This window comes from Carassius carassius, chromosome 27 (assembly GCF_963082965.1).
Source record: "Carassius carassius chromosome 27, fCarCar2.1, whole genome shotgun sequence".
Classification (NCBI taxonomy): domain Eukaryota; kingdom Metazoa; phylum Chordata; class Actinopteri; order Cypriniformes; family Cyprinidae; genus Carassius; species Carassius carassius.
Genome location: NC_081781.1, coordinates 7,012,951 through 7,036,895, shown reverse-complemented (window position 1 = coordinate 7,036,895; position 23,945 = coordinate 7,012,951). Strand labels below are relative to the sequence as shown.

Here is a 23,945-nt window from a genome sequence, read left to right as displayed (position 1 = left end):
AACACCGTTTTAACGGCTTAAGCTAAAATAAAATGTAAAGAAAGTGAGGGAATTGATCTCTTAACTCTCAAATCAAAATTACTGACTCACTGTTGACTTGAGAATTTAGCAATTTGCTCGCGCACACACACACACACACACCTCTAGCATATACCTTTTTATACAGTCTATGATACCTGGCTATAAATGGAAATAAACGTACACGCCCTCAGATGTAATTATTTTTTTTACTTATATTTAAGTATTAATATAAAGAAACATGTAATTAAACAAAATAACAAAAAATGGTGAAATATATTCGTAATATGTAGCATTATAAAGCATATATATATATACACACACACACACACACACACACACACACACATAGTATAGGCTATATATATATATATATATATATATATGTATATATATATATATATATATATATATATATATATATATATATATATATACTGACTGCAAGCTTAGATATATGCAAGCTTATTGTATATAAAGCAAAGATAATTCGTTTTTACTATGCGCCAGGCGCCACCATGACCACAAGCAAAGCATGACGCAAGCGCACTTCCGGACACGCGTTTTTCCGCGTTAGCTGCACACAAATATGGCGATGACAATGAGCCAAAGTGATGTTCAGGTGCAACAGAAAGAAGGAGAGGAGGATGATCAATCGATGTTTAGATCTGACAGGTGAGTAGATCAAGTTCCTCTCGAGCTCTCTTAGTGTTCTGGTGTGACCCGGTTGATAAATAAAGGGCAGTGTTGTGTTGATCAGTGCCTACAGTTCAGCAATCAACGCTAGTGTTTAAACAGTTTGTCTGCTAACGTTACTCCTGGTATTATTTAGACTGGTTAAGATCTTTAGAGCATATAGAGAATGAGCAGAACAGAAGCACTTGTGTTTCTGGAGCTGCTGGCGTGGCATCTCTGCAGCTCGCGACAATAGAGAAGACCTATGAAGAGGGACTGGATTACAGTTAACGTTACATTAAAAGCAGTTTCCAGATCAGATATATTTACGACGATATTACATTTTTTGAATTCTTATAGTTCATTCATATTGTTCACTTTTTTTTGTCAAAAAGCAAAAAACATTGCTGAGCTCTGTGTTGTGTTTAAATTAAGATTAATTGAGCATAAGGTTTAAGTGTGTGAGTGACCGATAAATATCTTATACACTACAGGTCAAAAGTTTGGAATAATTAAGATTTTTTTGTTTATGATTTCTTATGTTTACCAAGATACAGTAAAACAGTAATATTGTGAAATTTAATTTTGTCCTGTGATGGCAAGGCTGACTTTTCAGTAGCCATTTACTCCAGATTTCAGTGTCATGATTTTCAGAAATCTTTCTAATATCCTGATTTGGTGCTTGGTTATTATAGGTGCACTGTTGTTAATAATTGTTCTTGTTAGAGTCTTTATATAGAATATATTTAAATGTATATAATATATTGCCAAATGTATTGGGACAGCCCCTTCTAATGAACAGGTTTGACTACTTTAGTAATTTATTCTTAATGTGAAAGCATATAATGATATTCTAGTGGATTGTTTGCTTCTAATTTTATAGCAACAGTTTGGAAAGGACCCTTTTCTATTCTAACATGACAATGCCTCTGTGTAAGGCAAGGTTAAAAAATAAATAATTGATTCAGTCAGTGTGAAAGAACTTGACTGGTGTCCATAAAGCCAAGTCCTAAACCCAGAAGAACACCTCTGGTGTGACTTTAAATGCAAACCTTGAGCCAAAAACTCATCACCAAGCGCCAATAATTTGTACATAGAGTAAATGGACAAAAGTATTGGGATGCCCCCTTCTGTAGAACAGAAAAGGCACTTCCAAAACTGTGGCAATAAAGATGAAAACATAATTAATGTATAAAAAATTGTATTTCCATTTCTGTAGCAACAGTTTTGGAAATGTCTAAAGTGACTGTACCCATATGTACAAGTCATTGGTGTTTGGTGGCAAGTTTTTGGCTCAAGATCTGCATTTAAAACAGTTCATTTAAATTCAAATCAGTCGTCTCTTTTTGAACCTTGCCTGTCCAAACTGTTGCTATAAAATTAGAAGAAAATTAGAAGAATTATTCCCTAGAATATCATTATATGCTTAAACATTAAGATTTGTACTCCTAGAAATGACTAAAGTAGTCAATCCTGTTCATTAGAAGAGGTTCTCCCAATACTTTAGGCAATATCGTGTGTATGTAAATCTTAATATTATTTTTTTTTTTAACCTTACATATTGTATTGAGCACTAAATAAGCTTTATTAGAATGATAATGCGACTCTAAAGACTGGAGTAATGGCTGCTGAAAAAAATTCAGCTTTGTACAACACATCACATCACCGACAATATAATTTGATTTCATGTAAACTATGCTTAATCCATGTAAGCCTGGTCTGTAAGTTAAAGCAAACATCCTGACCTTTTCAGCACTGTCATTGTGTAATGGACTGTACTTTACATTGATGATACATTAGCCTCAGTGAGTGTCCAGTGTCCATGTGATGAGAGCCTTACTCAAATGAGGCTCCAGGTTTGACTGAGCAGATGAGTGGTTTCCTGGATAGGATAAAAAAGAAAAGTCTTAGTCCCTCTACCACACTAACAGAAAGCATCATGTGAGCAGCTCTTTCTGAGGGCATCATAAAGACCCGGATTCCCTCAAGCTTTCTATGAAACAGTGTGTAATGACTGTGCTCGGGTCAGATGAGGCCATTCATGATTTCAAAGGCATGTCTGATGGCACTATGGACACTCACACTTACATTTCGCTCTGTTAATTGATAACTGATCAGTTATTGATGAATGTTAATTGAGCTTGTGTGACATGAACAAATGTTTGCACATTATGTTTCCTAAATGGCAGTGGCTCTTTAAGCAAATTCTATTGTGCTTAACCTGCATTTATACATTTTTTTTGTGGTAGTGGCGAGGATTCTCTTGATGGCCTTATGAAACAAAGATGTCCTCTGACCCCTTCGCTGTCCCCACGAAAACGGACCACGAGCCAAAGCAAAACAGAGCCTCCACTTCTGAGAACGAATAAGAGGACAATCTACACCGCAGGACGTCCACCCTGGTACAATGTTACTGGGACCACCTTTAAAGAAGCTTTTGTAATAGGTATGACATATATGCATTACTTCTATTTGATCACACAAATCAGTCTTATTATGTAAAATAAAAGTATACATTTCTTGAAAAAAAATAAAAATCATAGTGATCCCAAACTTTGAACAGTAGTTTATATATCTTAAAACAAGGTTTAAATCTTTTGTGAAACTTTTAGTATTGAATGCCTTACACTTTTGTCATGTGTGAGAACATGAGTTCTGTCAGGACTGAGCTCTGAGGTCATTAGTATGCAATCCATTACTCACACAGAGCCTGTCCTATGGGTTACAATTTCACACTTGGATGTGCTCCAGTCAATTATTCCTGTAAAAAAAAAAAGTGTGGTGTGGCTGTCGTCCCTGCTTGCTCTTTTAGAGAGAAACTAATAAATCCTCCCAAGTGGAATGATCTTCCTTTAACAAAGGTCAGATGAACAGAGAGGCGAGAGAAGACGTAGAGTAACAACACTGACGCAGCTTTAAGTGACTGTTGTCCATATAACAACAAGAAACCTTTTGTTGTTCCCACTGGTGGCGTATCTTATTTTATATGGTGTCTTCTTAATAATAGACTTTTATTCTGGAAACCTATGTGATACTTCACACTTTAGTATCTGAAAATGTAGTGGTCAGCATAATGTCTCGCATGACTGGCTTTACAGTCAGACGAGTTGTATAATCAGTTTTTCTTGTCTGATGAGTAGACTTTTTATTTTTGGAGCTATCCCCTTCCCCTATTACATTTAAGATTGAAAATAATTTATTAACCTTGTATATGATCTTTATTTATTATAATAGAATATTCTATTATAATAATTTGAGTGAGTGGCTCTTATTTCCTTATATTTTTGGGGATTTACTTAACAGCCACTTTTTAACAAAAACGTTACCTTGTTAAAATTCATAACTAAATTCAAGTTTGTTAATTATATCTGTATGTCTGTCATAATTAATGCATTGAATATTGACAATTTTCCAATGCTTTTTGTGGGTATATTTTGATTGAACAGATTCTGGTAATTTATTACATGATATTATATTATCATATTATTCAGTGGTTCTGAAGTAATATTGTAAATCACAATGTAAATCAAATCTAAAACCTTTTTGTTATTTTTTTTTCTTACATTTTAATAAAAAAAAAAACTTTGTCTTATGTGTACATTTCTTAAACTTTCAAATGTTATTTTAACATAGCAGCTAAATTATGTTTGTTGTGAAAATAGAAGTTTGCAAATATTGACTTTTTGTGCATTTGAACAAGCTGCAGCTTCTGTTGTGTCCTGCAGGTCTGTGTGGAGGAAGTGCCTCTGGGAAAACCACCGTGGCCAATAAGATCATAGAGGCTCTCGATGTTCCTTGGGTTGTCCTGCTCTCTATGGACTCTTTCTACAAGGTACTTCACAACTGAGTTAAAGAAGACCCAGTCTAAATACATCTGCTTTGAACTTCCTGTCCTTTTAAATTTCACTCCAGATACAATGACTTGTTTCATCGGTGGTATTATTGCTCCAGTACTCCTAGTTGTATTTGCAGACCACTGTACCATTAAAGTACTTCAAATGAAACTTCTTCATGTGTTGAAACTATCGAAGCATTAATATTAATTGCTCTTGCCCCTGTTGGATGAGCTGAAACCCTGTAGGATCTACTCATTAATCCTTATTTGATATAATTTCATATCCTCCAGTTTAGTAGTGGTCTAATTAAGTGGTTCAATCAGTCAATCTGTTTCTCTCCATGGCGGAAAGTCTACAGGGGACTTTTATTGAAAAGTTCCCTTTTTTGTTAATGCCAACCTTAACATTTCTGGAAAAGCATTTCAACACTGAAAAAGTGTAAACTTCACTGTAATCTTATTTTCTTCCTGTTTTGCAGGTTTTGAGTAAAGAGGAGCAGGAGTTGGCGGCAAGAAACGAGTACAACTTTGATCATCCCGATGCCTTTGATTTTGAACTGCTGGTAACTGTGTTGAGAAAACTGAAAAAGGGCAAAAGCATTAAAGTGCCAGTGTACGACTTTACCAGTCACAGTCGTCGCAAGGAGTGGGTAAGCATGTGTGTGATTGTCTGGTTAGTATGCATGAGCCTGTATAGATGGCTTACTACCTTGTTTTCTCCTCCAGAATAAAGCTATGTAGTTTCTGCATCCCTAGCTTTACCAAGCAAAACTTTACTTTGTTTACTTAAGGTTGTTTGTTTTTAGCATATAAAAATACTTTACAGTTAAGGTCTTTTTACACGGAGTCAGAAATTCTTGTCTGAAATTTTTGCACGTTAAAAAATAAATACGACATGATGTTGTGTCAATCATGTGTACACACTGCCTCCGAAAGTTTTGTCCGTCATAAAAAAAAAAAAAAATTAAAAAAATACATTCGGATCAGGTTTGATTTCATGCAATTTCGCATCCGTAGCAAGCATTTTAATAGGAAAGAATGACGAATATGAAAATTAAAAATGAAAAAGCACATACAAAAAATTTTGGACTCACTTTATTTTATAGTAAACTTGCATCTTGCATCTTGCATGTACTTATGTAGTAATTGTATTTATGTGATAACAATAATACCTGTGTAATAATAGTAACTTATTCATAATTACATGCAACTAACCCTATGCTAAGTACATGTTGTTAATTAAAATGACTCATTACTTTACACCGTAACAAGACAACTGTACAATAAAGTGTAACCTACTTTAGCTTTAAATGTGATGCAGCAATGTAACTACGGTTTGTTAAATTTAATATAATTGAGAAATTGTGAATATTTAACCTTTTTTACTGTAAAATAAAATATTAGATTAATTTACTTTCTTAACCTGATTCTTATACAGTTATCTCTTTATAGATTTAATTTAACTCCAAAACCCAACACTCTTACAAAGCTGTCAAATTACACTCTTGTGTTGTTAACTGAGAACAATGTTTATGGCTGTTTTTATTCTTTATAATTTCATTCCTGAAATAAAGCAGTAGCAGTAACTACAGTTACTTTAGACTTGGTATTTATGATTCTTTAGGAGCTGCACTGCTTTTATTATCTTCCTAAAAATGAAGGTGGCGAAGATCTTCCTCTGTATTTAAATGGGTTGTAATGTTAATGAGCGATAAAGGGAGATCTCAGGCTCTGAGGCGTATGCAGGACACTCGTGCTGCTGATCAATACTGAATGAATGGCCATTGACGGGAAGTCTCATGGTAGTGCATCTGTCTTAATGGGATCATGACACCATCAGGGTTCCCTTCATTCTGAAGCAGGGGAGCATGGAGGAAATGCATCACCACACACTTCCACAGTCTCTCCCCTACACTGCCTCCATTTATTAACACTATATTTAAACTGGAAAATAGTATAAGGCATTTGGACACTTTGTGTACATTTATTTTTGTGTAATTTTTTTACAGAAATGAATTCTTTATGCTATAATTTATTGACTAATTCATTAATGCATTTTAACTTTTCTGATAATTAATTATTTAATTTTAGATTAGATTGTAACATCACATTGTTTTTCTTTTTCTTGGTTTGTGTTCCTCTCTTCAGAAAACTGTCTATGGGGCCAACGTTGTGATATTTGAGGGAATCCTGGCTTTTGCCAACAAGGAGCTTTTAAAGGTAAGCCTCATATATTAAACTTGTCACACTGGACATTATATAAGTCTCAGCTATCTCCTTTAACTGTGGTTTATAATATCACAAAAGGCTTTCAGTAAAAGAGAAAGAGAGGAAGAATAATGGAAAGCTTCATAGCCTGAGATATAGAAGAGCATCATGGGAGTCATAAAGCAGAGAGGAAAAATGGAGGTGTAAAAGATAAGGTCAAATGAAAAGAAAGATAGATTTGTAATGATAGGAAGAGAAGGGAGGGAATATTGTGTATTTCATTCCCACAGATTAGTTATGGATGCTGAATGAATGAAAATGAGACGTACAGTATACTTAACTTGTGCTGTAAAATAAAGTAATGCATTGCTGAAATCCAGATGGTTGTGTTCTACTGTGTCTAGATTAAAGAAAAGTGTAAAAAAAAGATCTCAGTAGTCCATTATTATGGCAAACCTTACAAAAAATAGGGATTTAAATAAAAAAATAAAATGTAAAGTATGCATGATGGTTTTTGATGTTCTCTTTATGCTGATTTCAAAATTGTCTGATTGTGATGTTTTTATTACTGTATTTCCATCATGAGATTGATTCGTTAAAATTTGTAAAGTTTTTGGAAAAAAGTCTCTATGCTCACCAGGGCTGTATTTTTCATAAAAAATTCAATAAAACAGTAATATTGTGAAATTCGATTACCAATTAAAATAAGTTTGATCTATTTTAATATACTTAAAAATCTATTTTATTATGATGGCAAAGCTGAATTTTCAGCATCATTACTCCAGTCTTCAGTGTCAGAAACTTTTTGGTTTTGGTTATCAATGTCGAAATCTTAGAACGTTATAAAAGTATTTTTTATTGATTTAATGCATAATTTCTTGAATGAAAGTATTATTTTCTTTATTAACCCCATTCTTTTCTATATATACCCCAAAATTATATTGTACTGCAAAAATCTTTTAAAAGTAGTCTTCATTATCATGTTTAAATTGTAAGTTCTTATATTTTTCTTTTGAATATTCAGGGAAATGATCCTGGAAATTTCACATAGCCTGGTTTGTCTCTGCTGCTTGGTAATGGATCTCATTCCCCAAAATCCGACCTCTCTACTATAGCGTCTCTGTCTCTCTCATATAGATGAATACTAGTTAATAGTTAGCTAGATAAAGAGTTCTAGTTGTCTCTTCTATCATTTAAGGTAACAAATGCATCTCTGGATGAAGAATAGATATGTAAAATCTTGTTCTTAAAGCCTGGTCCTATCGAAACGGCTCAAGATGTCCGTCTTTTCCTTGTGTTCTTTTCCTCCTGCGTCCTGTTGTTTTCCTCACACAATGAAGATGACTGATTCTTCTCTCTCTCTCTAATGATGAAGGTGAAGAGCAGCCACAGGAAGTGAATAGGCGGTGTTTATCTACGCCTGCATTGACGGTTCCCATTGCTGGGTTTCGATTCTTCCCTGCGGGAGGTGTCTGGAAATCTATACAAATTAAAATGAGGGTTATTGTGTACACATTGGCAAAGCAGTTCATCCTGATGTGATTTACAAGCAGCGCGCAGCAGATGTGCCGCAGAACGAATAAAACTAAAACGGTAGATTCGGCTAATGAATGGATAAGGGTTTTTAGTTTAACTCTCTCGTTGCAGGTCTTTGTGAATACAGTGACAGCTCACCTCCGTTTTCATTTCGAGAAGAATGAGCAATGACTTCCTGTCCTTTAAAACTTGATGTACACTTGACCTTTCACCCCATTCATGTGTGTTTCTTGCACGGCTGCACACAAAGTCTTATAAGTTATGCCTCGTGTTGGCAGGGCTGCTGGCACTGCTGTTTAAGGGTTTTGGATTGTTTATGGTTACCCTGAAATGTAATGCCTTAGCCATATCATGTGGGCTCACTGAATGATATCCATTTTCAGCGTCAGTGTCAGCACCAGCGGTACATCTTGGCTAGTTGGCGTCACGCTGCACTACATTGCTTTGATTGATCCTGACTTCCTCTTTGCTGAGCAGCTTTTTTTTTAAATGTCCTATGCGTTCACTGTCCTGTCGTTTTGAAAGCTCTGATACAGGTTTTCAGTAACAGGAACCAAACCGTCGAGGAGAGACAGTTTCACTTTGGACTGGAGAATAATGAGGGTTATTAATGACTGGTATATGCTTCTGTTGAAGTTCCCCCCCCCCCCCCAAAAAAAAATATTGTAGTTAAGCAGCAAATTCTAGATGAAGAACTACTCTACTTTTCTAAGGTTTGGGGCTGGTGAATTTGTTTTAAAGAAGTTTCTTATGCTCAAAGGCAAAAATTCAGTATAAAACAGTAAAATTGTGAAATATTACATTTTAAAATATTAATTTTCTGTTTTAAAATGTAGCATTCCTATGATGTCAAATCTTAATTTTACAGCATCATTACTTTAGTCTTCAGGGTCACGTGATCCTTCAGAAGTCATTTTGATATGTTGATTTGCTACTCAGGAAACTTTATTTATTGGAAACCGTGATAGATTTTTTCCCTAGCTTTTTGGATTCATATAAGGAAGAAAAAAACAGCATTTATTTTAAGTAGATTTTTTTTGTAGCATTATAAATGTCTTTACTGTCACTTTTAAACTATTTAATACATCCTTAGCTAAATATAAGTTTTAATTATTTTTATTTAGCTAAATGTTTGAATTTTTAGTGACCTTAAACTTTTAAATGGTATTGTACACTACCCATAATCCTAAAGAGGAAGATCCAGAAACCACAAAAAAACTGCAGCAGAAAAATGTTTGCGCAAGTTATATATTAAGCCCTTCAAAATGCACCAGATTGCACATATTTGAATGTGACTTGGTTGCATTTGGCATTGTCATTATTAAAAGAGTTGTTTGTTGCAGCTCTAATGCACACATTGTGTTTGTCTATCACACGTTGTCAGTTTGTTTGATGTTTTGTTGTATGTATTTCTGTTTCTGTGTGTCCTTCAGCTCCTAGACATGAAGGTGTTTGTAGACACAGACTCAGACATCCGGCTAGTCAGGCGCTTAAAGAGGGACATCACGAATAGAGGGCGTGACATTGCAGGCGTCATTAAACAGTACAACAAATTTGTCAAGCCAGCGTTTGAGCAGTACATCGAACCCACTGTGCAAGTTGCAGATATTGTGGTCCCAAGAGGTATGTGAAGTTGGAAAATGGTGCCAAACATTTTGTGAGATATCAGACTATTAATATATTTTACCAGACTGTCTGTCTTTTATGTTGTTAAGCAACATTTAAGAAATGTAATTAATAGATGATCTAAAAATATTTCACCTTGATATTTTTTTTTGAAGTTCTGTATAAATGATGGAGACATTATACAGTTGTAATAGCCCTTAATGCTGGTTCAGCAGTAAACAATTACTCTGAAAGCTCTCTATTTTCAGATTATTATGTGCTTTATTATAACAGTCCCCTTCTGTTGTTTCTCCAGGTGGAGAAAACTTCGTAGCCTTGGATCTGATTGTTCAGCATGTTCACAGTCAGCTGGAAAAGGTAATGTAATAAAAATGTCTCCTCATTCTCATCTGTTTGACCGAGTGAGAATGAAATAAAAATGTCTCATTCTCATCTTTTTGACCGAGTGAGAATTAGTTGGTCAGTGCATAATGAAGTGCTGAGAATGGCCAAGATGCATGTTGTATCCCTGCTAGATGATCCACATGCTCTTAATACTCAAATGTTGCATGCGTGTGCATATGAAGCCCATGCCATGGTATAAGTGTAGTTTGTCCTCTGGTGGTCATACTCTATATGTGACACAAAATTTTGTTATAAATATTATGTGCATTGGTTCGAACACGAAAAGGCAAGGCCTGTAATCTTGATATATTTATTTTACAGTCCATCTTCTCCTTTATGGTATTGTAAAATTCATTTGCAAATATAATTTCTGGCACAATATAAAAAATAAATAAATAAATAATTAAGATTCAAAATGATGACCTTTCCTTTGGGAATTGATTGCATCTGTGGGCATTTAAAAAAAAATAGTCTAGCCCAATTGTGAATATACTACTAAAAGAAGTGACTAGCCTTTTGCCTGTTGGCGAAGTCTGAGTGACGTTCATGTGCATGCATTGCAGATGTATTCCACAAAAAGGGTTTAGTGCCTCTTTGAAATGTAATCATTTTCTGTGCCTGGCAGGCTGAATAAAGTCATGAATTATCCTGAGGTGGAAAATGCTTTTCAGTTTTTTACTCGATCAGTCACAGTGAGGAATGATCTTTAGAACTAATGAACCATGTGCTTTTGTGCAGAAGATATCATGCTCTAAAGACACAGGACCGCATTGGGTTTCTCCTCATAGAGGTCAGATTTGAAAGATTTTCTGTGTTAGGTACAGTGACTACTTTGACTGAAAAACTTTCAAAGTACTGCAAATGTAAAAAAAAATCATTTTACAATGATTCCTCAATTAGCAGCACTTTTTTAAATTTTGTTTTGTATAACGTGTGATGAGGGTTTTCAGTGTTGTGTGTGATGGTTATGATGGTATTAAAATGTTTTGCTTCATAAGAGAAAAAATATAAACCAACTTGCTAACATGACAGATTAGGTAGCAGCCATTACATTTGTACTTGGTTTAAGAAATTGATTAAATTAATGAAATTATAATTACTGACCAATGTATAAAGCTATCTATATTGTTTTCTTAGTTATTTAAAATATTATCAAAGGGTGCGTGTATACACACATACATATTACTATTATAACATAACAAATTATTAATATATAAATAATAAATATATTACTTTTCTAATTAATATATTCAATTTATATATTTATTCATTCAAAAGATTCAAATTCAAACACTTCTTTTTTATTTCAATTTATTTCTCTATTAAAGATTCACCTCCCCCTTTTTATAAAACAAAACAAAACGTGGTGTGACTAAAGCAATGTAAAATTTATTTCAATGTAAAATTTAGTGCCTATATATGTGGCATCTAAACATCTCCATGATTCTACAGCTATACAGTGACACTGATAAAGAGGCTTAAATGTATATTGTGTAAAACTTCAAGAATGTGATTGTATCAGGTTAAATATAGGGAGTAAGAGTAGCTGACAGTGCCATGAAATATTTTCCCAGTATACCATGGAGAGGGTGAGGGCTGACTGTTTGGAATGGCTTTTCTGAGTGAATATCTCATTTCATGAGTTTGTCTTTTTTTCTTTTCTTTTTTTATTTCTCTCCTCCTATGTGTGTTTGCAATGAAATACTTGCTAAACCCTCAACCGATTGCTCTAACCATCCAGCGTGAAATCACAGTGAGGTATGGCTGCTTTTCCCCTCATTTCCTTCCGTCCCTTTTTCCTTCATTCTTTAAACCTTTGCTTCCTCTCTCCTTTCTTTTCCTCAAACCTGCAGAGATGCAAATGGAGACAAAAGGGAAAAAAAGCATAGCTCTGGCTATGGTCTACATTAAACACATTGAATGTTAAGGCTGCAGTATAAATGAATGCAGAGCCCCGCCCACATTAAATTCGCATTATTTAAACTGTAGTTCTTGTTTTAATTTTAATATTTTGGCCAAAATTATCTACAAAGCAAAACATTTAAATGGACAATGTATTAAAGACTTGAATGAATTGCGTGAAATTGATATGAAGACAGAATATATTTATAAATAAGCTTTGCGAGCCAAAAAATCCCCCACCATAGCTTTACTGTGTATCTTTTGTCTCTTATTTTGATGCTGTTGCCAACACAGTCATGGGCCTATTTCAGTGGTTTTGCTCTTCAGATACTGTGAAATCCTCTGATAATGCATATTAGGGTCTCTGTATTGAGACATCTGTTGTCATTTTATCATTTTAGACTGGCAACAGCACCTCAGCTGAAAACCACTGATATACGACCCAGACCTGAGCTCATCCTGGCTGTGATGTGTCCGTCTGTTCTGTTATAGACTTTAATCAGGTCGTGTTCTTTTCTCCCCCTCCCTCTCTCTTTTCTCTGTCTCGTCATCATTGTCTCCCAATGAACATTTATTCCTTCTTCAGAGGAAACTCCGCTGGGATATGTGAGGATAAATTCTTGCATCCTCTTTTTTTTTTTTTTTTTTTTTTTCATTTTATTTGTTTTCATTTGATTTATTTTCCGTTTTCTTGGATCCGTCCTCTGCAAATCTTCCTTACTTGATAAAACCCGTTCTGCTCTTTTAGTATTTTTTACTACTATTATTGTTTGAAATTTTTTTTAAGCTTGTGTATGTTTAACTTTCAGAATGAGCTTATAAGTCCATCATAGTGTCCTAACCAGCATCGCCTCTGAAAAGCGACAAGACATTTTGTCCATTACTTGGTTTTTATTTTTGTGTCCTTGCATAGGTAGAAATCTGATTGGTCCAAAATCCCTGTATGTATCTTCTTATTGGTTTTCGTCATGTTATGCCGAGGAGCAGTTTTGTGTTCAGTGGAGACAAAGTGCTTGTCGCGTCACACTGGTTAGGACACCGTGTCTTTCTGTATGGGATTGTGAGTGCTGTTTGCTGAAGCTGAAGGAAATTTAGCAGTCACATATTAAATGTCTCAGATCAGTCAGTAATGTAGGTTGTATACTGTAGAGGGCGGTGATGGCGGTCCATTACCATCTTGTTGGTTTTATTTAAAGGTCACGTTTTTTGTGTGTTTTTTTTAAGCTTTGATTGTGTTTACAGTGTGCAATATAACATGTGTTCATGTTTTGCGTGTAAAAAAACAGTATTTTTCACACAATTAACTTATCTGTATACCGCTGTTTTCACTGTCATAAAAACGGGCTGATGACTTCCTTGTTCTATAAAGTTCCTCCTTCAGAAATATGCAACGAGTTCTGATTGTGCCAGCGGTTCCTGTGTTGTGATTCGACAGCAGCTGATCGCACGTTACCCTCCTGGAAACGCGATTGAGCTAGTTTTGGACTAGTTTTGAGAAGCAAGTGGGCAGGATTTGTTTTGAAAACCTGACAATCCTGATTTGAACACACGTGCTGGAGATGTACTTATAATCACAGAACGCCTTTACTGACGAGATGCGCATGAAAATCGCATTCGATTTTTTTGCACAGCCCTACCATCTAGTTAACAAAGCTAAACAGTGTTGCCCTTTGTGTAATAAGTAACAGAAACTGTTAAATGCACCAACTTAAATAATAAAATACACTTACCGGTTGTGGTCCATAAACAACGCCTTCTCCAGACAAAGACGGAACTGCTCCATCTCTCAAGAATAATCTTTGTGCGAATCCGGCATTAAACTGATTGAGATTGAGGAAGCTGTCCTCAGCAAAATGTGCTGCACATAGTTTTACATGTGGATTATAATTTTCGGGAACCGAATTAAACATAAATTGTAACCGTTGATCTCTAAGTACAGCGTCCCTGGGAAGCCCAAACAAAGATGATTGGACAAAGAGATGAAAATAACAGCGTTTCGACGACATGGCGACAAACGGCGCTCTTCAAACGCAACTCTTCCTCCTCCTCTGTGCGAGCGCAACAAGACCACGTCCCCTTTTTTGTGTATTCCTGTGGGCGGAGGTTAGTCAAAAGACGGTTTTAGTGACGTCATTACTGGAGGAAGTAGAGGGATGTAGTCTAAACTGGTCGTTCGGTGTAGGCGAATTCTGTTAAATAAAATATCTCGCTTAGCATTGAACTTTGAGCTTTAGAATTTTACAGATATTATTTATACTCTAACAACAACATTACACACTAACTAAAGTTTTAAACATGGGATCACGAAGAACGGGACCTTTAATATCATATCATTTCACTGTTTAAAGAAATGGTTTACCCTAAAATTAGAACTGTCATTTACTCTGCCTGAAGTATGAAATTTTTTCTTTCTTCTGTGATATGCAGAAATACTTTTCTACAATGTGAAAAAGCATCATGAAAATCATGCCTTTACGTGTTTTTTTTTTTTTTTTGTCTGAAAGTCGTACATGTTTGGAATGAAATCAGTGAGTAAATGACATGTCATTTTTAGGTGAACTGTCTCTTTAATGCTTGTGCATCAAATCTTTGGTTGCAAAACCCTCACTTCTGTCTACTTCTAATTTAAAGGCCTGTTCACACCAAGTCTGATACACACACACACTTGTATGTAGAAACCTATGATATTAAAAGGTTGTCAACACCTAGCCCAAGTCAATGTCTTATTGGTCAGGGAGGTTTGTTTTTGGGGTAAAAGTGGTCTTTGAGTAATTATGCAATTGTTTTATTTGAAAATGTATTCATAATGGAAATCCTGACTTGAAGTGAAAAGGCCTTGACTTTACCTTGACCTGTATGGAATTACATTTAGTTCAATAATAATGAACGTAACTTTATAAAACTGAACGTTAACTTTTTCAGAAACTATCAAAAATATGCCATTACAAAAGAAGAAAAACACAATGTACAAATGTAACAGGCTCTTCAAATATGCTTCATTTTTGTTAATGTTTTTCAAAGATTCGTTTTGGCTGATCGTGTATTTTGAATGCATTGCCACAGATTTCACTTTGCTTCGCAGTTTTTCGTTTAGAGTTTTGAGACAAACTTCTTATGGGGGCGGGGTTAACAGTGATCTACTCTGATTGGATAGTCAGCTTTTGATGGACAGGTGCTCTCTGACCGGGAAGTACAGATGCCACTCAGTGGCGCCAGAGAGTGGCAAGCATATTGGAAAGCTCTCGCGGTGATTTGTATTACTAAATATGTAAATAATATTTGACATTCGATCGTCTCAGTCTGTAAAGATGAGCTCTTGTCCTTCAAGTCAGCTTGAAGTAAGCTTGTGTTACTGAATGACAATAATTACCTGCAACAACTGTAGCACACTGTAACATGAAAAACTTGTATCGATGTTACTTCAGTAACACAAGCTTACTTCAAGCGGAGGAGGAAGATAAAGCCGCTACGTGTCTCCTGAGAGCTCATCTTTACAGACTGAGACGATCGAAGGTCAAATATTATTTACATATTTAGTAATACAAGGCACGACGTGTTGCATACAAATCACCGCGAGAGCTTTTTTTCTTTTTCTTTTTTTATTAATGCAGAGAACAAAAACATACAAAAGTATAAACATCACATAATATCAACCACAAAAAAACAAAAAAAACAAAAAAACAATTAAGAATAAAATAGAACTAAAGAAAAGGCCAAAATCTAAACAAAATTACACATGATCAAAGGCGGAGCAAAATCTAACAGTCCTTATAGCTTTCTTATTAGTAGATACTGATGTTACATTCAAATAGTTCTCCATTTCTTTTAGAAAAACAGAGAAGACAGGTTTACAGTTGGAGAATTTGCATTTGTGAATGTGAAATTTGTTTAGGAAAAAAAATAAATTAATAACAAACTTGATATTTTCGTTTGTGGGGTCAGAGTCATAATACCCAAAAATAATGTTTTTCATATGTACTGAGAAGCCTGGCAAAATCTTACACTTGACAAACACACCAATATCATCCCAAAGTTTCTGAGTGTACGTAGTGACATGACCAAAATAAAAAAAATCTTAAATCTTTGTATAAACTTCTTTATAGGGTAGAACCTGTGTATGAGCTTAAAATAAATTTCTTTCACCTTGTCTTTGAAAAATAATTTTTGCGGTAGAGACCAGATTAAATCACCACGAGAGCTTTCAATATGCGCGGTGCGCGTCACTGAGTGGCGTCTGTCCTTCCCGGTCAGAGAGCACCTGTCCATCAAAAGCTCACTATCCAATCAGAGTAGATCACTGTTAACCCCGCCCCCATGAGAGGTTTGTGTCAAAACTCCAAACAAAAAACTGCGAAGCAAACGCGAAATCTGTGGCAATGCATTCAGAATCCACGATCAGCGAAAACGAGTCTTTGAAAAACATTAACAAAAATGAAGCATATTTGAAGAGCCTGTTACATTTGTGCGACTGAGTTTCTGAAAAAGTTACGTTCAGTTTTATAAAGTTACGTTCATTATTATTGAACTAAATGTAAATCCATAGACCTGCTACCATAACACTTCAAACTCACATCAGCTCTTCAAACCATATTCGCACTGGGAAAAAGACAAATATTGTTATGTTTGTCTATTTTCCATTAACAAAAAGCTTGGTTTTGTTTGCTGGTGTGCAGTTTGTGGAATGTTTACGTTTGATGTCTGTGTGGTATATAGATCAGCCCTGGCATCTGCCCATCAGGGTCAACCTTTACCCAAGACCCTGAGTGTCATGGAGAGCACCCCACAGGTCCGAGGAATGCACACGATTATCAGGTATGACCTCACTGCTGTTATGAACACTTAAGTCATTTACACACACACTGTTGGTTTTTATTGTTATATTATAACACTACCGTTTAAAGAAAAAAAATCAAAACAAGCACTACCGTGTAAAGTAATAAATTTATTCAGCATGGACACATTAAACTGATCAAAAGAAAATATTAAGCAGCTGTGTTCAACTTTGATAATGATGAGGAGTATCAGCATATTAGACTGATTTCTGAAGGATAATTTGATGCTGATGACTGGAGTAATGGCTGTTGTTATGAATACTTAAGTACCACACACTCTTGGTGTTTTAAAATTTTTATGTAAAATTTTAGAGATTTGATTTTATCTGCCTTTCAAAAGTATATACTACTTTTATTCAGCAATGATGCATTTAACTGATTAAAAGTTACCGTAAAGTTCTTTAATTTTTTTTTATACTTTCTGTTCATCAAAGAATTCTGAAAAACTGCATCAACATAACCATTTTAAAGTTCACTTCGGTGATCAATAAACAGCAATATTACACCGACAAAGGCCTAAATTACGTTTTAAAGTAGAAAACTATCATTTAAAATTATAATAATGTTTCACAATATTACAGTTTTATTATATTTTTGATCATATAAATGCAGGCTTGGTGACTTTTAAAACCTTAAGAACTGACCTTAAACTTGGTAATGCATTCACTTAATTAATAAATTGCTTTTTTTATTTTTTTTTACTAATCTTTTAACAAGTTTACATTTTTAAAGATTAAATTTATGGTTTAATGCTTTTTTATATTAAAATATGATTTTCTTTTTTTTATTATGAAGAAAAAACCTGCTGTAGATGTGTATCTATTCACAAATGATACTTATTACAAAACACACGTTTATTTTGTGTTGCACATTTTATTAAAAGTAAGAATTTGCATCTCAAAGTGTGTCAGATGTTGATTCAGTAACCACTCTGGCAGATTCAGTTCATTCAGTTAAGGATCCATCAGATGGATTCAATATTTTTCTGAATCTTTTTGAGTAATTCATTAAAGAAATTTACTTATAAGAATCATGTGTTTTGAATTGTACTGTACTAGTTGTCCTGCGTGTGTGATATGGACCTAACAGACAACATAATAGCATAATATAATGTAATATAATATAATATATCTTATATAATAAAATAGATTTCACTGTCATATCAGCTCATTAACAAACCGCTAGCTTGCAGCTTAGATAAAAAAAATATATAATACATTTTGGATCTATATATTTATTCATTTACATACCATAATTGCTGTAATATGTTAAAGAACATTAAAATTGGTCTTAATATAAAATTTAGGTTCAAACTCAAGAATCATAACAACTGTACCCTTTAGATATACACCTTAGGTTACTCCAGTGTAGTTGTGCTGTGTCACAAATAAATAAGAGAAAAATTTATCAGCAAAATAGGGAATTTCCCATTAAATTTACTGCGCGTGAGCGGTGTTTGTACTTTTTGGGCCACTGATTTATAATTGGGTAATTAAAATATAATAAGGATTGTTTTCTCACTGTATCTAAACTCAATCAGAACAGTGGTTTCTGTACACAGAAACATACACTCTTCCAAAACACACATCATCTCCGTTGTGCATTATTGACTGTGTCCCCTCAGGAATAAAGAAACCAGTCGAGATGAATTTATTTTCTATTCAAAGAGATTAATGAGGCTTCTCATAGAGCACGCCCTGTCCTTTCTGCCGCTGAAGGTGAGTGGACCACCATTAATGACCAACTATGATTTTTTTCAACTTGATATTACAAGCTCTGGTTATTGGTGATACATACGAGTGTAGGCAGCACCCCCATGGACAAATTCTATTTTTATGATGTGAAGTGAAGCAAGTCTTCATTCAAGATTATAGCACTTGTTTTATGTAATTTTAGTTTAAAAAAAAAAAATAATTGATCACTGATTCTTATTTTTTCTTCTCTTTTTAGCCAGTGTCTGTTGAAACTCCTCAAGGAACCGTATATGAAGGGAAGAGGCTGAGTGGGAAAAGGGTTTGTTTATTGGAAGATTAAAATGTGTTTCATGAATAATGTCAAATGAGTTGTCTTTCTACGTAAGCCTGTATTCACCTCAGAATAAAAAAATAAATAAAAAGTAATTGCAAACTTTTCACAGTTTAGACTTTTTTTCTTTTTCTTAGAATTCTGCATTTGTATCTCACTATTCAGACTTGTTTCTCGCAGTTCTACAAATGCAGAATTCAGATTTTCTCACAAATTCCAAGTTTACATCTCACAATTCAGATTTTTTCTTTCTGCCACAAAATAGGTAACATTTGTCTCACAAATAATTTGTCTCCCCTTTTTCTGAGGAAAAAAAAGTTTGAAATGTGAAATATAAACTCAAAATTGTGAGGAAAAAAAGTCTGAATAGTGAGATATATATAAAAAAATGTATTCCATGGCAGAAATACTGTTTCCATAGTTATCTGTACAGCAGGACTTTACGCCTGTGCTTCTTGTTTGTTTGTCTGATAGATCACTGGTGTGTCCATTCTACGGGCAGGAGAGACCATGGAACAGGCCTTGATGGCTGTTTGTAAGGACATTCGGCTCGGAAAGATCCTTATTCAGACTAATCATGACACAGGAGAGCCTGAGGTATCACATCTTCACCCATCCAACTGACAGACACATCTATAAACAAGCCCTGATCCATAAGTTGTCCGTGTTGTCATGTGTCCTTGTGTTCTCAGCCTTGGTGAGACAGAACACATGATTTACTCGTTGCCTAATAGTCAGGTCACGGTCCGTTTCACCGCTGTGCTTGGCCAGATAAGATCTGTGCCCCTTCTCACCTGACATATAACGTGTCATGATGTACATGATAAACTCAACCGCTCTGTGCTGATGGATGTCAGTTTGCAGGTATTTTTTTGAGGATTGCGTACAGCTCCCTCTAGCTGTATATTCACTATGTATTGTTGTGGAAAAACCAGCAGTGAAGGTCCACTAGCCCTCAGACGTCAGTCCCCCCCTTCCCTGAAACCTTTTTGGGCTTTAGGGCTAAACCCTTTGTGGGTTTAGGGTGATCAGCCAACTAACGTCCTCAGGTCCTGGACGATCAGCTGTGGAATCCCGTCACTCGTCGCCAAGTTTGTTGTGGAAATTCTAATTCAATAACAATTTGTAGAGACAGAATGAAAAACCGACAGAGTATTGTCTTTGTATTGCTTTAATTCTCTGCAGAGAATGATCTGGTTTACACACAGCTTGAGTCTGTGTGCAAAGAGATAACACACAGACTCACAGACCACTTTTTATAGAATGTAAAAGATACATTGAAGGACAGGTTAGGACCTCTGAGCCAATCATGTTGCCCAGTGCACATCACCTCATAACTCATGTACATCTCATGCACCTCTCCCTAGTACAGACTTGTCTCAGAACTAATTGTTCCTGGTACATGGTTCCTCTTTAGAAGTTGTTTTTCAGTCTAAAGCAGTTACGTGCACAGGTTACACAAAGAACTCACTGTCCCTATGGACTATATATATACTACCTTGATCATTGTATGTTAAAAGATACCTAAATTAGATTAATGCAATCAATGCCAAATTAACAAAACTAAAAATTTCCACAACAGTATGTTCAGCTGTATTTACTATTACAGAATCGATTCAAATTTTTAAATTAGCTTTTAGTTTTATATTTTCAGTTTTTGCAATTTGGTTATGTTTATCATTGATCAGTTTTTCTTAATATTATGTTTTAGTAGTATGCTTATAGTTTTGTTTTTCAGCAAAACTAACATGGTTTATTACTTAGTGTTAAAATAAATATATTTCTGGTATTTTGTACCAATTCACTGGCGATTATAAAATTACATGAGTTTTATTAATTTACAGAAAATAGATTTTTTTTTCACTATTGTTTGCATCACAAAAAAATATTACTGAAGGACCCTGCATTTTAATTGGTTATTGTAATCAGTTTAGTAAGAAAGAAACCATTATATTTATTTATATGCATTCTGGGGATTTATATCATTTATTATACAAATTTAAATAACTATATGAAAAATATATATTGAATGATAAATATTTTTAAGTAAAATTATTAATAATTCATCTCTCTCCCTCTCCCTCTCCCTCTCTCTCTCTCTCTCTCTCTCTCTCTCTCTCTATATATATATATATATATTACTCTCTCTCTATATATATATTACTCATACTCAGCTGTAGTGTTTTCATTTGCATTTCTTTCATCTCAAAGTTCCTTTGATGTCCTTGTTTACTTTAAGGTTGTTTATGTCTGTTTCTGTTTTAGAAGTTTAGTGTTTTCTGCACAGTAATGTCACATAAATCACTGCTTAGTTTATGAATGTCTTATTATGGTCTAATTTCCTCCTCAGCTCCATTACCTCCGTTTGCCCAAGGACATCAGTGAGGACTACGTTATCCTGATGGACAGCACTGTCTCTACAGGAGCGGCAGCTCTCATGGCTGTCAGAGTCTTGCTTGTAAGGCACCTCAGCAGACAGATCCTATTTATTTAATTTGAAGTAATTTCCCAATTGTGCACAGAAACGTTTATACTTCCTGGCCATTGTGGAGTAGATTTTGGATCCTTTTAAGAGGTGTAGACTAAATGCCAACATCTCACTATGTTGGCATTTTGGCGAATCTTGGCGAATATGTTTTGGCGAATATGTGAGTGATAGATGTCAGCCTGATCTGATCTGTTTCAACAAACACCCAACACAATCACATTTCTACATGATCTTTGACCTCTCTTGTATATAAAAAACAACAACAATCCTAACCAAATTGATCTCTTTTTTGGAAGCAAAGTTCACTTAGGATATGGGTGTCTGTCTTGCCTAGGTTCAGTACTTCTATCTGTTAACAACATGGCTACTTGGAAATATATATATCTGTTGCACTTTATGGTTCTTCCTGGTGTTTATTAATTTAAACTATTTACATGATATTACATTACATTAAATACAAAATTATTCATTTATTCCAAAAATGTTTCATTGCATTACATACACCACTCTAACTCTGTGATATACATTACATTTTTTTAATCTGTTTATTCCATTTACTTTTGTACAGTGTTTTTCCAGCCCTTGATATCTAGATTAGTTAGTGATCAGTAAGGTTTAAATCAGGGTGATTCACAAACTCATCTGTTCCAGGATCATGATGTCCAGGAGGATAAGATCTTCCTGCTCTCTCTGCTCATGGCAGAGATGGGCGTTCACTCAGTGGCCTATGCCTTTCCCAAAGTGCGCATCATCACCACTGCCGTGGACAAAAATGTCAACGATGAGTTTTACATCATTCCAGGGATTGGTAAGAGCAGGTTAATTAAAGAAATAGTTCACAAAAATATGAAATTCCCTTGTCCTCAGACCATCTAAGATTTAGATGAGTTTGTTTCTTTATCAGAACTGATTTGGAAAATTTTTGCATTGCTCATCAGTGAATTCTCTGCAGTGAATAGATGCCTTCAAAAATCCAAACAGCTGATAAAAACATCACAATAATCCACAAATGATCTCCGAAAAGTCTCACATCAGTATCCACCAACATATTTCAAACTGTTTTGGACCGAAAGCAGAATAGAAGACTTGTACTTTTGCTGGAAGCAGTTAAAATTGATGAACTGGATCCATGTGGATTACTTGTGCATTATGAACTCTAATTCTGATGGCACCCATTCAATGCAGAACATTCATTTGTCATCAAGTGATGTAATGCTTCATTTCTCCAATTCTGTTTTGATGAAGAAACAAACTCATCTGTGTCTTGGATGGGCCTGAGTGTGAGTTTAAGCAGATTCTCACATCTCACTCAATTGTTCCTTTAACAAAAATATAGAAAAAATGGACCCCCCCAAATATATCGTAATTGCAATTGTTTTGTAGGTAATTTTGGGGACCGTTACTTTGGGACTGATGCTCCTTCAGACTGGTATGAAAGTGATGAGGGGATGGACTACTGAATTTCATCAAGACCTATGTGAGCGACTATATCTGCATGCATTAGAGAAGGGAACATTTAAGCACTTAGTCTCATGATTTTGGACCCATTGCCCTGCCCTATATAAGCATACGCCTTAGCCACCTCTTGCTGTCGATCCTTGCAATACTACATGCTACAAATTAGCCCATGCTTAATACAGGTCAAAGCATCAGTGGACCCTCAAACATTGGAGATTTACTGCTCATTAGCTTGCCTTAAAATGCCCACATGACCATCACAATTTGAGGATGTTTCATTAATACTTGAACTGATACGAGTGGAATAACAAGGGCACATCACAGTTTCTTCATGGGTGTGTTTACAATGGCATACTACCAATCTACCTTGTACTGTTTTTCATTAGTATGTGTACACCGTTTATACTGTATAAAACACAGTATATATAATTGATTGCAAACACAGCACAAACTCCGTGTTTGTTAGCTAATTTTATGTCGTCTTTACTTAATTTGCTTTGTATATCATATATAGCATACATGTGCATTTGAATTGCTTGACCAAATTGACATCATCTTATATTAAGTAAAAGAAACATTTCCATATGCCTGCTTCAATATAACCTGCTTTTAATATCGCAGCCTTGCTAATAGCAGCTTTGCATAAATGTTACTACTACTAATAGAAGCCCAAGCACAAAATAGGAATTGGGGCAAACATTTTTACTACAATGCTGCAATTCTGCTCATAAACAATACATCTGTTGTTTAGTCTACATTTACTTTGTTGTTTTGGCTTTTTTTACCCAATTGATTGGTGTCTTGAAGGTGATGCAGATTTGAAGTCCCAATCAATATATCAGTCTACTTCATAGTCTTTGTGTGCGAGTGTGTAAAAATGTGGCAATTCATGAAACATTGAAAAGGTGTTTGTTAATAGAAAATTCAGTTTTAATTCCAAAGGAATAATTTTCCTCAT

General features: G+C 34.9%; 1 protein-coding gene across 2 annotated transcripts; it reads left to right on the top strand.

Annotated features, from left to right (window-relative positions):
- The first annotated feature begins 555 nt into the window (after positions 1 to 555).
- Positions 556 to 23,742, top strand: si:ch211-243j20.2 (uridine-cytidine kinase-like 1). 2 transcript variants are annotated; one of them, XM_059512369.1, is made up of 15 exons: positions 556 to 693; positions 2,943 to 3,139; positions 4,419 to 4,525; positions 5,008 to 5,178; positions 6,677 to 6,748; positions 9,706 to 9,895; positions 10,194 to 10,255; positions 12,771 to 12,790; positions 16,898 to 16,996; positions 18,641 to 18,734; positions 18,967 to 19,029; positions 19,516 to 19,638; positions 21,392 to 21,499; positions 22,181 to 22,337; positions 22,913 to 23,742. In XM_059512369.1, exons 1-15 carry the CDS (start codon positions 608 to 610, stop codon positions 22,987 to 22,989), a joined length of 1,626 nt encoding a protein of 541 aa, XP_059368352.1. In that variant the 5' UTR covers positions 556 to 607; the 3' UTR covers positions 22,990 to 23,742. The 2 variants fall into 2 exon arrangements, with proteins under 2 accessions (XP_059368352.1, XP_059368353.1); XM_059512370.1 differs by lacking the exon at positions 12,771 to 12,790 and adding an exon at positions 12,024 to 12,040.
- The last annotated feature ends 203 nt before the right edge of the window (positions 23,743 to 23,945 follow it).

Coding starts and splice junctions, on each gene's coding strand:
- si:ch211-243j20.2 (XM_059512369.1), top strand. CDS start 608: ATGGCGATGACAATGAGCCAAAGTGATGTTCAGGTGCAACAGAAAGAA. Junction 10,256..12,770: donor TTCACAGTCAGCTGGAAAAG/GTAATGTAATAA, acceptor TTCCTTCTTCAG/AGGAAACTCCGCTGGGATAT. Junction 21,500..22,180: donor TGGCTGTCAGAGTCTTGCTT/GTAAGGCACCTC, acceptor CATCTGTTCCAG/GATCATGATGTCCAGGAGGA.